At 41.6% G+C, this 13844-nt stretch overlaps 1 protein-coding gene across 3 annotated transcripts in view; it reads right to left on the bottom strand.

The window, feature by feature from the left end:
- Positions 1 to 13844, bottom strand: part of st6gal1 (ST6 beta-galactosamide alpha-2,6-sialyltranferase 1) — a 31512-nt gene that overhangs the window by 7781 nt on the left and 9887 nt on the right. For all 3 annotated transcript variants that reach the window (XM_074672770.1, XM_074672769.1, XM_074672771.1), the window contains exons 3-6: positions 3820 to 4026; positions 3149 to 3514; positions 2353 to 2617; positions 1927 to 2024 (exon numbers count right to left, since the gene is read on the bottom strand). In XM_074672770.1, coding sequence (XP_074528871.1) covers positions 1927 to 2024; positions 2353 to 2617; positions 3149 to 3514; positions 3820 to 4026 — 936 coding nt within the window. The remainder of the gene's footprint in view (positions 1 to 1926; positions 2025 to 2352; positions 2618 to 3148; positions 3515 to 3819; positions 4027 to 13844) is intronic.

Genomic DNA, 13844 nt, shown 5'->3' with positions numbered 1-13844 from the left:
TCCAGTTCTTATAATACATCCATGGTTGTGACATGATCAGTGCTCGTACCTGCTGAGTGTCGATTAAGTCTGGACAGAAAGTCTACTATTACACATAAAAAGGTCCTTTTAAGAGATTAAAAATTTAAATGCATTAAACGTAAAAAAACAAGTAATTTTACAGTTGTATGTGAGAAGATCACAGAGGGTTGATGATGGAGCTGAAGTCAGGCTTTTATTGGAAAAGTTGCTTCATTCAGGTGCGTTGTTTACTCACTGACATCTGAACTAAAACGATATACCGTTCAATTTTCAGACAATATGACCCAAAATGATTACTTTAAATAAGGTTAAGGGTCGGGCTGCGGGTCGTGTTTCAACAGGTTGGATCGGGTTGCGGTACTAATCGGACTGATGCACGGGTTTACGGTTCGGGTGCAGGTTTGTACGTCCCCAGGTTGGGGCGGGGCGGATCTTGAAAATTGGACCCGTGCAGGACTCTGGCTTGTGGTGGACTTGCCATCACTCCAGCCATTCAGCATTCAGAGAGAACTAGGTTTGTGGAGCTGGGAGCCTTAAAGAGACAGCAGCTAAAATTAAGCCTTTCAGAAAGAGGCTGAAGTGAAAGACAAAATGGGTTTTCTGAGCTTCAAATCACATAAAGCTGCAACAGGGGCACCAGAGGGACAAAACAGCCTTAAAACTGACATTAGTACCGTATTGACCCGAAGAGAAGACCAGGTTTTTTCGTTGAAAATTAGTGGGAGGATCACCTAATAATCAGGGTCTACCCATTGACACATACTGAGAGCGCCAGCTTTTTACAAAGCCAGTGGCCTCACAGTGGCTACAGTGAACTGTCAACCACAGCAGAGACACAGCGTCAGGAGCTATGGACAGGAGATGAGAAATGGAGAGGCGCTGTGATTGCCCAGAGCAAAGTTAACCAAAAGTTGGGTAAGTTAAAAGACAAATGAGTCAGAGTTATGATGCTAATTTTAAGATAATGATGGTTAATGCAATAGAGATGTTTAACAACTGTCAGACAAAAAATATGAAGTTATGGAGTGTAATTCTCAAGATAGAAAGCTAGAAGAAAGGTTTGTGGTCCTCCAAAGCCCCGTTTCTACCAAGCAGACCGGTTTGTCTTGGTACGGCTCACATATTGTGGCGTTTCCACTGATTTATCCTGGGACAGATCCCCAAATAACCCAGACGAGCCGTCCCACTTTTGGGGACCCTTTTGTATGGGCACCAGACTGAACTGCATGTCTTCCATCTGTGCTCTTTGTTTACTGTGTCGCGTTTTTTCTTCTACTTCGTTGGATTTATTAGCGGGACAAACTGTGTCGCGCTGCTACGGCGTCAAGCTAGTGTTCAACAGCTGCCGCTTTCGCCATCCGGCTTACACGCCGCCTACCACAAGAGGGCACAATTTTGCAGTGGAAACGCAAATGGGATCAAACTTTACTGTACCAAACTGTGCCAAACCTTACTAAACCGAACTGGACTGCTTGGTGGAAACACAGCTAAAGAGACTGTTATTAAGAGATAGACGAGAGTGTGTATGAGTTTGTTAGTGAGAAACGTAACAAAGGCATGCCTACCAGAGCGGTCTTCAGAATTACATTTACAACACAGGTCTTATTGATTGCATTTATAACCGAAAATGAAAGCAGTCTCTATTATTTCAGTGATTTTCTCAGAAATTTAATAAAAAATAGTTGAAAAGTAAATTTTGTTTACCGGTATTTTTCTGAAGATTGGTGTTAAAAAAAGGGGGGTTGTCTTATAATCAGGGTCGTCCTATATTTGGGTCAATATGGTAAGTCAGTCAAATCATCTTTGAATCACTTGATCTGAATTTGGAAACTGAATGAGAATAACTGGTGCAGAAAGTTTGCTCTCTTCTTTTAAAATGAAAAGGGTGTGTACGACTCCCAGTACCTGCGAGTTGATGAGGCGTATTGTGGTTTTTGAACCAACGTCCTTCTCGTAGCCAGTGGTGGGAGCAGCGTTGAAGCGCAGCACAGCATCATGAGCATCTGGGGCGAAGTATGTGAGATAAGAAAACAGTTTTTAGAGAAGTGAAACTACCACTGATGCAGAAATATGTTCTCCTTGTGTCTGTAAATAACTTGTTGATCTTGACAGGAAGACAAAGAGAAACAGCTTTTTGACAGCCAGTGCAAAGGAGTCTGAGTAAGTTGTGTTTCAGCTTCAAGCTCTCAAGTTTCCTTTCATTCTTTGGTCTAATAAAGTGGACATAATGCTGTGTTCAAGAAGGCTTCAAGTTAGGGATTAAGACCATTAACACATCAAAACAATGTTTGTAGAAGGGATAAATCTGAGGAGTAGACTTGTATGTCTCACCTATCTCTTTGCCAAGCCCAGAGTTGCGGAGCGACCCGGCAGACGACACAACAGCGCAGCTCTTGTATGGTCCGAGTTCAGAGGTCAGCTGCAGCTGAGGCAACTGGGAGGCCCAAGGCAGCAACGCAAACGGGTGGAGGTCCGGGGTCAATGTGATCACCTCGACCTTTTCCTTCATTTGGCAGAGGAGCTTCGGACCGCTCAGCTTGGGCCTGCTGGCCACTCCTCCGGGACCAGAGAGCTCCACGCCATATTTATTCATCGCCTGAATGAATTTTATCAAGAAAGAGAAACATTTAGAGAACATTTGTTTTGAAAAATGAACCCATTATATAATCTCTTGCCAGCAAAACCCGCATCTTTTACCACCCTTTTGCTCTCCAAATTCTTCACACTGACTGCTACCAAAATATTATCCCACGAGGTTTTAGCTTGGCAGCTAATAACACTGGACCACCTTCAATTTCAACCATGATACTGCGAAACAAATTTTACTATTTCCCCACAGTTTTTGGATGAAATATCTCACCCGTAATAACAACTTTCCTTTTCTGTAGCACTTCCTTTGAGCTGAGTGGTAGAGGCTGGAGACCAAAAACCCAGCCAAAAAAGGAAAAATGGACCTGCATTTGGGTCCAGTCAAGGGTTTATGATGTAATTTTTCAAAAACCCAACTAGGGACAAGGTTCATGCCTTGTACGAAACTATGCCAAACTGCATCGTCCCAATCACAGTTCAAATAAAACTGTTTTCTCTCTGAATTTAGACTTTTACATGAACTATTTTCTGTCCTCACCTGATAGTTCTGCACCACCTTCTTCAGCCTGTTCCCCAGCATGTTACTGGACATCTCGTCATCCCAAACGCCCCCCATGGGCCCACTGGGCCTGAAGAACTCTGAGTCCCCTTTCCCACTCAGCTCCCCCTTCCTCCTGCCTGAAAACAGGGTCTCCAGGGCACGAGTGAAGGGGCGTGGCAGCAGCCGGGTGAAGAACCCAGCAGGCTCTCGATCTTTCGTTTTCCGCTTTGACACCGTCTCAATGGCCTCCTGGGTTCGGTTTGGAGAGGAGAGGACAGGGATTGGACGGTGGGGGTCACCTGGGATGACACCTGGGAGCTTCTGGGGGTCGATGTACACAGACTTGGCTCCGCCTCGCAGCACCTGTGGGATCAGATGGAAGATTGCGTCAAGGTCTCCCCGAACCCACCAAAATGCTCCGTTTTAAAAATGGCACAAGAGCTTCATGAGATCTTTGCAATGTCTTCACAAGATTTTCATGAGCATTGCTGAAATAATTATATCCCACTGGAGGAGTGGGTCTCAAACACTAAGGTCTGCCCATATCCCCACCCCTACAAGGCCTCAAGAGAGCTGGCCAAGCAGAGGGACTGGGCCACCTTAAAAAGACAGCCGCTACAACGAAGTGTTTCAGATATGAAATAAAACCTTGACAGTTCACATCTGACCTTGACGACAGAGTGTGTCCGAGGCTGAGCCCGTGTCCTCGCTCGGACCCCAAAGATGGCGTCAGTGACAGGCACGCTGTTTTCAGCACAGATGGCGTAAAGCAGAGCCATGGAGACACAGAAGAAGGCCATGCAGACTGCTCCACGTCGAGCACGACGCCTCAGACGCCACAGCAGGCTGACTCTGTCCATCGCCGCTCCAGGAATCTGCAGAAAACACAAACAAAGAGGGCGTAAGGTAACCAACTTTGTGCTAAGAAATGCAAGAAAGAAAGAGTGGATATCAGTTTAGTTGAAGCTTTTAAAGAAATGTTTTAGTTTAGGGCTTGATGCCTTTGCTGAAGGGCATCACTCCAGCCACCAAACTTTCAAACTATGTCTTTAAATACAACATGAACCAGCAAATCTCTGGCATAGTCCAAACAGAGCGAGCTACTACTGCCTCCAAGCTCAAACAATGGAAAAAAATAAGGTGCTGGCATGCACGAGTACCTGTAAAAGTTATTTATTAAATATAAAGAGTCGAATCTCAAAATTGCTGCTTTCTAGTTGCTTTTATTCTCATCTCCTCATTCCAGTTTGTCAGTTTTCATTTCTGTTCTTCATTCCTGTTCCTTCAGTATCAACAACTTAAAAGCTTTCACTTTACCTCAGTTAAATGTCCCTTTGGAAATAACACATAGACCCCAAAACCAGAAACTTTTTGTGTTGCAGAATCTCTCTGGAGAGACTGAGTAAATATTTTGCCTGTATTTTAAACCAACCTCTTTAATGAGGAAGCATCTCCTTGTCCTCCAAATTCCCTTTTTTCTGATGCTGTGAGTAAAAGACTAGACCAGTGAAGAAGAATAGGGACAGTGGAGCGTGCTATCAGTGCCTCGGGTGATAAGTGAAATCAGGGAGAAAGAAAAGAAGGAGGAGGAGAAGGAGAAGGGGGAGGATGCTTGGTTCATGAGGAGAAAGGATAAATCTGCCATGTCTTTGTGTAGATTCATTCTGTCTGTACATTCATGCCATGCTTTATCTGAAGTCACTAACCCTTGTCTTGCCTTCATCTTGTCACACCTGCTCTCTGATTGTTCCTCCCCACCTGTTTACCATTACACTCATAACCTCTTGTATTTAACCTCAAGTCTCTCAAAACCTTGTTGTACTTCACAGTCTTCGTCCCAGCCTTAATTCACAGTTACAGTCATAGTCACTCAGAGAGCTCCCAAATTAGCCTAAAAATTCATAGCAAGGATTCTTAGCTTAAAAGTGATTCATGAAGTTTCTGAGAACAACTCTGAGCAAGTTGCTAGAAATGATGCAGTCCCTAAAAGCTGTGATTGGTTGTAACAAAAATAGAATGGAATTAATGTAATTTTAATGTCCTGGAATTCAAATTCTTTATTTTGGGACCTTAAGCAGATATGAGATTAAAATGTGATTAATTAGATTAATTAATTACAAATCCTGTAATTAATTAGATTAATTTTTTGATTGCCTGACAGCACTACTTTTAACACACCCACTGGGCACTATGAATATCTGGTCATACCTTTTGGATTAACCAATGCACCTGCCACTTTTCAAAATCTTGTCATTAATGTCCTGAGAGATATGCTTAATGTCTATGTGTTTGTTTAGATAACATGATATTTTCCTCCGAGGCAGAGACCTACACTTAGCATTAGGCCTGTTTGGACCCCGCTTAAAAGGAAAAGCTTTGTCTTTGGCCCCTGTGCTCATCCTCCCTGACAGCAGTTTGCGGGTGAGGTGGACACCTCAGATCTGGGCATCGAGGCTAACCTCTCCCAAGTCTACCCCAAAGATGATTAGATGCATCCTTATGTCTTTTTGTCCAAAAACTATCCACTTCTGGACATAATTATGGCATTGGAGACCGCAAGCTTCTGGCAGTTAAATTTGTCCTTGAAGAGTGCCAACACTGGCTGGAGGGAGCTCAGGTAACATCTCAGGTCTGGGCGGATCATAATATTCTAATTTGTTTGTTTGTTGTGTTAAAAAGCTTTAAAAAAAAGCATTAAAAATCAGATCGTCAGAAACATGATTACGGTACCTTGTTAAAAGACATCTTGGGGATACTTAATCCCTGTCACTCTTTAGTCCAATCTGGGGAAACTTGTACCTCCTCCCTGGAAAATCAGACTGAGGATTCCTCAGTACATCCAACTCTGCCCTCAGAAAAGATTACGTACACTTTGAGGGGAAGGAGTCACTCTTTAATAACATCTGGAGCCCTTCATAATTTATCTAGAAAACATAAACATGTCATATCTGTTGGAGGCATTTGAGGAAGAATAGTTAGCCCTCTGTGATTAACACAATAGATATTTGTTTACTGGTCTGTTTCGTATCAGTTACTGCTACTGTTAACATTATATTGATAAAAATGTGGCTAAAAAAAATGCTTACTTTTAGATAATATTGGTAAACAATTAGGCTTAATGTAAGCTTCTGTTAGGATCATATTGGTAATTGTTGTGGCTAAAGCAATAGCTCCCCTTAGCTTTATATCGGTAAACAATGTGGCTAAATTTTAGCATCTGTTATCATGCTTATCATGCCAGTCTAAGAAATATGGTCATTACTATTCTTGATCCTATCTAGCCATTCCAGTCCACGAGACTTTTTAGAGCAGATGCAGGTTCAACATTAAGTTTAAGAAGTGGATGTACTCTGTGTAGTCAGAAGCAAATGTGAAAGTGCCTGAAATCTGCAAAATTTCTAACTATTAAGAGGAAGTGTCTTTTAGTTTCAAAGAATCAACACCTCCACTTCCCAGTTGAATTTTACCCTCAGTAAACATTTTTTAGATGACTTTATGGTTCCAATCTCTAGTTTCCAGTCATCTTTAATACAGCATGTTGTTCATTTGCAAATAATTGGTATAATTCAGAGTGAAGTAAGCAATACAAGGCACGTTTATGCCCAAGTCTTATATACATATATAAAGAAGTAAAGATCTCTGCATATTTTAATTCTAGTGCATAAACTCAGCACAAAAGTAAGGAATTTTTTGGTAGATTATTTCTTTTTTGTAACAAAGTTTCTTGGCTGTTTGGCATCAAAGAGAAGCAAATTTTTCAACCCACATACTCAGCTCCTCAGCTCACCCCACAAATCCATGTTCCTTAAATAGATAGGTATTCCAACAGTAAAAGATTTATTGACGTATTGTGTATGTAGCAACCTGCTGCACAGGTATAAAAGTGGGATGTAGTCCATAAGTAACTTGTCATATTCCTGGTTGCTTGTTGCGACATACTGGAGCAAGATAACTTCTCTTGATATGAATGAAAGCATGACAGGGGGAAAAAAAAACCAACACCACAGAAAAACAGACAAGCTTTAAGAAGAGAAACAAACGAGGTGTTGGCTCAGGAAGACTGACGTCTTAGAGCTGTTTAAGAGCCTCCAGGCCTGTAAATCTGAGTCTGTCCCTGTTCTTAGCCTGGACTCTGGGAGACAGAAGACCTCTGCCCCAGGATCTCAGACTTAATTTGTTCAATGTAATCTGCTGAGACTTCTTATCCCATGGCGTGGATCACTGCAGTCAAGAGGCATTGCTGTTTTTAGGACCAACAGAGCCCCACAGGGAGAGGTCTCCAAACCCATGCCCTTAGCAGGGTCAGAGGTTGTTCAATTCCTCCTGGAAGACTCTGCAGAAAGCTACTGACAGTGACGTGAGGATGAGCAGTAAGAATGAGAACACAGCTGCCAGAGTCCCAGGGGCAGAAAACCGTCTCACACATGGTAATCTAGGACATTTCGACACAGATATACATCCCCAGACTCAGGCCAGACCCCGACTCAGCTGGAGGGAGGGGACTTTACATCAGGACTGGGAACACTGGGAGATAAAACAGGATGTGATCTTCAACTGATTTTATATCTAAATACTGGTGCCTGAATTTGTGTTTCTGGTGACACCAAAATCTAATTTGATCAAAGACAAATAAAATGATTTTTCAATGATCCCTGTCACTCACTGTCTTGCAAAGTTGTGCATTTGTTTTGGAAGCAAATGAAACAAATGAAACAAATGAAGCAAATGACATCTAGCTCCAGTGTCTGCCATTACAATAAAATAAATCCAAGAAATCATTTTCAGCAGAAAAAGGACAGACCTTGCTTCTCACTTCTAAACTTTGCTGGTCAGCGTAATGTCATCAAAAGGGAGGGATCTCTCCAGCATCAGGGAGGAGAATGCTGAAGTTGAAAAGCCATCACTGCTCTGTTTTTGGCTGTAAACAGCCACAGAGTTCCATGCACAAGCTTCCCATCTCAGAAGAAGACAAGACAAGAGTGGCTGGAGTTCATTTATCAAGGAAATGTTCCAGCTACACTCAGTAAAACTGTTCATGTGTGTGCTAGTCACTTCACGGCCGACTGCTTTTCCAACTTTGGACAGTACAACAGAGGGCTAGCGAATAGACTGGTCCTGAATCCAGGCGAATTACCAAACCTCCCACCCTGAAAATGTGAGTATTTTAAATGCTGTGTGCTGTGGAGCAGATGTAAGAGCTTTTCCTCAGTGTCCCCCATGTCTCTGTGTTAGCTTCAGGATGCTAACTTTAGCTGCGGTTAGCCTGTTGTTTTAGCCTGTAATGCTACGGTAAAACGAGCTTCGCTGTTTTCTAAACATGGTGCATCCGGACCTCGTGGCGCTGCTCTCAGTGACGCAGAAGAGCGGGGCGGTATCAGCGGTGGCTCATTTACATATGACGGCCACGCCCACTAAACCAGAGCGTTCTGAACAGAGGGGCTATGAGAGCCTGGAAACAATGCTGCTGTGCTTGATTTATTGGCTTTTTGGACCAAAACATGTTACTACCATTTCATGAAAACATCAATGATCCATATTAAACTGCAGAAAAGGAGCAGAGTATGGGACCTTTAAAACTGTCTGCGAAACATACAACCCACTGAAAGTAAAAAGTTTCCTCCACTAAAAATACAAGCAAGATGACAAATGACCATCACATGACCCTGACAACTACAGCAATCAATCCAATCAGTCACATATTGAAAGTCGGAGCCTATACAACACAAACAGCACACATGACTGCACAATATTCTGTGCAGTGCAGGGAACTTATAAAACCAATGAGTAGCTGCTGTTATTTCTATACTTAGAACAGATGGTTTTGTTTTCAGCCAGAGGCAGAACATGCAGCAGCTCTACCCAGCGCTGTCTGACACAGAATTCCACAAAACAGACAAAAAAAGGGACTGCAATCTTTTTAATCACACTTACAGTCCAGCAAGCTTTTGATTGGTTTGGGAGTCAGGGGAGCTGATGCTCTGACATCTGCTTTTTAGAATAGAACAATCTAATTATGGGGTCATTTCTTTTTTAATGTTGATTTTTTACCTTCTCTAAAGTCTCACTCAGAAAGGATGAGCGGTAAAAAGGATTGGGACCAGTTTGAACTAATAGAAGTTTGAGACTATTCACTTCTCTGGGATTTTCCAATAGGAAACATTTCTGCGCTTCTAACTGTGTGAAATGATTTCTGCGCTTCTAACTGTGTGAAATGATTTCTGACAGGACACAGTGTCTCTTTCTTTTCCCATTATTGAATGAAGCCCCTTGAGTCCAGTTCAGCATGAATGAATCATCTGCACTCCCAGCTGAGATAAACCAAAGTGACTGAAAAGACGGAGAGGATTTCAATGATTGACCTCTGAGACGAAAATAAAAGACTCTTTGGGGAACCAGCTGCTTCCATTTGGCTTGAAGGAAAGAGACGAGTGCATCTTCTGTCTTTTGGAAATTAGCACTTGGGTCTAACTGTCTTGACGGCTGTTTGTAGCCATGCATGTTTCCTTTTTGGTCTCACAACAAGGAAGGATTTTACTATACTCTTCCTCTAATCTTTAGTAATTAAAGCAAAGACAAATTTCTTTTTAGCCATGTTTTTGGTCTCCACCTTCTTCAACAAAAAACAACATACTCTTTAGTTTCTAAATGCTTTAATATGGTATTTTTTGAAAATATATCCTTCTCTGCCAGTTTTAGGCTATAAATAAAACTTTAGGTCACTGACACATAGGTTTTCCAGTTTTCTACCCACACCACATCCAATTCTGCACCGTCTCTCATCCGTCAACTCACACTGGCTGCATATTCAGTCCCACTAATAGCAAGACCACCAGACAGCTGAAGCCCCAACCAGGAGGAGACCAAGGAGCTCTTACATTCCCCTCCTCAGTGACAATCCTCTCCTCATTCATGTTGGGCTGTAAAACCTCAAACCTGTTGACTCCTCCTGGTCTGGCTCTGCTCATTGTGTCAATTTGATGTTGTAATCGAGCTAAACACGATTTGGCTTGACATGGTTTGTTTGATTCTGAAAGTTAAAATTTGTTTTCATGAGGTTTTGGAGCACAACTTCTTGTCCAGCTTAAAGCTTACGAAATGGGCGTCTCGGTGTCAGTCTTCAGTCCCTAATCCCTCTGCAGCTTTTTCCTCCGGTCGTACATTTCTCCAATATTCAGTCTCAGTTGGCACCTGTATCACTCATAATTCTTCCTTGCTCCAGCCTTTTCCTTGAAACTTTTCCGTTTTCTTCCTGTCCCTGTGGAGGGTAACAGTAACAGCTTCCTGGTTTCAGTCTTCTCTGGCTCCATGGCGCTTCGGTAGCTGAGCAGCTAGCTGACGTGAGAGGGGTAGTGGGGAAGCGCGAGGTGGGACCATGGGCAGTACGGTGCGAAGCGAGGGAGACAGGAGATTGGATGGACTGACGCACAAATCCGAAATGAGGGAAACGGCGATTAAGATTGGTCAAATATTATGCTCTTTTGCAGCTGCTGTACTGAATGGATTTTTTTCATTCTTTTTGGTTTTAATATTGCCTAGATCGGACCATCGGACCATAACGACCTCAAAACGGTGTTGATAATAATTACCTAGCTTCAAATCGTAGACCATAGCTTTAATCTGCGTTTTGTAAATGGATGTGTTACTGCAACAGCATCCAAGGAAAAGTAGGAGGCATGAGTATCTGATCCAGAGGGCTCCAACTTGCTAGAACAGGGACGTAGCCAGAATGCACCATATGCTAACTAGAATAGAAACATATCTAATCTGGTGGTATGATGGAGCAGAGCTTGATTTTTAAAAGAGTGATTAATATTTAATGCTTTGAAATCATGACCCATCCCTAATATTTTTATGTCATGCAGGCCAAAATTAAGTTACATTGCATGCTTAATGCTTAGATGGTAACCCTGCTCTTCTTTCTCATTATATCCCTGTGTAATGACAAATACTATTTCATCCATTACCGCTCAGGAAGAAAGATGTAGAGCGGAGGATCCCCCTTTATTAGTCGGTGCAGTTTCCACTTTTCCAGTCACTTACATCAGAGCCACATTGAACCATATGACCCACATTAGACTGCATGTTCCACAAAAATCCAATATTGTACCACTTAGGATAAAAAGTATTGATAAAGTACAAACATTTTGATGCATAGTGCACCACTCGTCTATCAAATGGCTGAGCCTAGGTTTTTTAAAACAGTTTGCAACTGCAAAGTTAACGGCTTCAAGTCAAAAATCTGAGTCTTTAATCAACACGTGAGGTTAAGAGAAGCACTGATTGTAAGTTTTGGACATATATTCATGAAAACTAGCATGCACAATTAGTGGTAAAGCCTTTAGCGGTGCAATACTTGTGTTAAAATATCCTGCAAAATGTTGCTGCGGCCACCGAGGTGTCTCGGAGTGAATGAATGGATGAAATAAATGAAAGCACTAATGTAACGTTTGCATCACTGCAGTGCTGCAGGCTTTAGAGCTTCAGACAGATGGTGGTGTCACCCGATATCTGCTTAAAGATGTCGCCCTAAATCCCCTGCCTGAACACATTTACACACACACACACTCACCGCAGACACACACAAACACACAGAAGTGAAGTGTATTATACATGGGCTTGTGGAGCCATAAACTACTCAAGATTAAAAGGTAGGAGTGTGTGTGCCACTGCAGTGTGTGTGTGTGTGTGTGTGTGTGTGTGTGTGTGTGTGTGTGTGTGTGTGTGTGTGTGTGTGTGTGTGTGTGTGTGTTGGTGTGTGAGTTTTAATCTGGCAGGGCAGAGTGAGAGGGAGTGAGGTGGTTACGTACGTGTCAGCAGCAGCAGAGCTCTGAATCAAACAGAGGGGAGGTTGATGGGTTGCTCGCTGTCGGCTGAAGCACGACATTTATGCCTTTGCTCTTCAAATCACTGAGCCTCGATGCACGGCTGAATATCTACATCCCCTTTAAATTATGAATACGCCAAAGAAACTATAAATCAACTCCTTCTGCACAGATATGAACTGATCAATCAGTAAACATTTAGAAATATTCTGAAAGAAGCTCTTCTGAATTACAGTTTTAGAAAACAAGGGATGCCGAGGTGAATCTGTTGGAAACGAATCATTACCAATAAGTATGCATAACTCTTACCGTTAGCTCAAATTAAAAGTACATTAGTGATGTTTTAAATTTGTTGGACATAAAGTGCAGATTACTTCTGACTTCTAAACTAAGCCTTTTGAGAGCTTTTTCTTAAGTGAAAAGTGACGTTTTAAAGAGCATTCATGTCTTTATCTTTATCCCCTGTGGTGGCTTAACAACTTTGTTTTAAGAGAGATAAACTAGTTGATTTCAGACCTTGAAAGACTAGCTTGTGTTTGTTCACAAGGATGATATGTTTGGTAGTTAGTCAAAGACGCCTTCTTTGGTTGTTAATCAGTGGCTGGCAGGCGCCTTGTAAACAAAAGCGCAATCTAATTTTCATTATCCACCAGATCTATCTTAAATGAATCCTTAGTGGACATTTTCCCCCATTTGTTTTCCCCATGACTTTAGCTAAATACTGAACTTGACCCAGAGATGCATGACATCCATGGCCTATCTATCTACGGTTTACATACTTACTCAAACTTCTTCTAAAAAACTCAAATGGCCCTAAAAACTTTTAACATCTGATGATTCCAGCAGACTTCATCCGTCAAAATAATGTCTTGCAACCATAAATGTCAGTAAAAGACTTTAAACAACAGCAGGCCTTTTGTGTCTCACTCCTTTTTTGACATCCAACTGCTCAAAATAGGTTCATTTCACAGTCTAAAACAATTGGAAAAAGTCCAATGTTTTGTGAAAACTGAGACAGTGCTTTTTCAGCCAATTTGTGATTTTAGGGTAAGTTCACTCAGGCTTTAAGGAAGCCGGGAATACATGCAAGGATGTGGGGCAAATGAATGACAGGATCTCACACAGAATGGAGCTGAATTCTCCTAAAAATACCAAAGAAGATCTTCCACTATAAAACCTCCACTAAGGCATCGGCATGTTTCTGAGACTGACGGAGCATCTGAAGGAGCAACTTAATGAGAAAAAAGTAACGTTAGATAGGATGAACTTCGGGATGAATGAAGCCCTCTGTATCTAGTTTTTACTTGGTATGCGTAGTAAAATGTGTTGGTTGATGCTTGTATTGTGTGATGACTTTTTTAGACCAGTTTACGTATGAAATTCAACATTGACGTTATGTAATATCCCTTTTAGAACAGAGTACTCTACTGTGTTTGTACTGTATAGCTGAAAAATAGCTCATGTCTTTATTGTGCAGTATTAGGACCAAGGTTATAATAGTTTTGGATTTGTCATTTTAGTTTAGTTTTAGTTAGTTTTGACATTTTATTTTCCATTACAGTTTAGTTTTGATTCGTTTTGGAGCAGGCATTCTAGTTTTTATTTGGTTTTGATTTTTGCAACAAGGCTTAGTTTTAGTTTAGTTTTAGTTTAGTTTCAGTTTAGTTTTAGTTTTTTCATACCTTATTAACCAGGTGCAGCATTCAAAAAGGTCAGAGTGAATATTTTGTAATAATGTTTATTTTCAAGTCCAACATAGTGCTCACTGCTCATTCAATGCTGATACTGAACTGTTGGCTGCTGCCTTAAACACAAGAAAATAATATTAAAAAAATAACTTAAATTATATAAAAAAATAATGTTAACACAAA

The sequence above is a fragment of the Halichoeres trimaculatus genome, unplaced genomic scaffold (genome assembly GCF_033239565.1).
Source record: "Halichoeres trimaculatus isolate MK-OKI-2021-1 unplaced genomic scaffold, fHalTri1.1 fHalTri1_scaffold_6, whole genome shotgun sequence".
NCBI lineage: Eukaryota > Metazoa > Chordata > Actinopteri > Labriformes > Labridae > Halichoeres > Halichoeres trimaculatus.
Note: the sequence above shows the minus strand (reverse complement) of the source record. Positions and strands in the feature narration are given on the sequence as shown.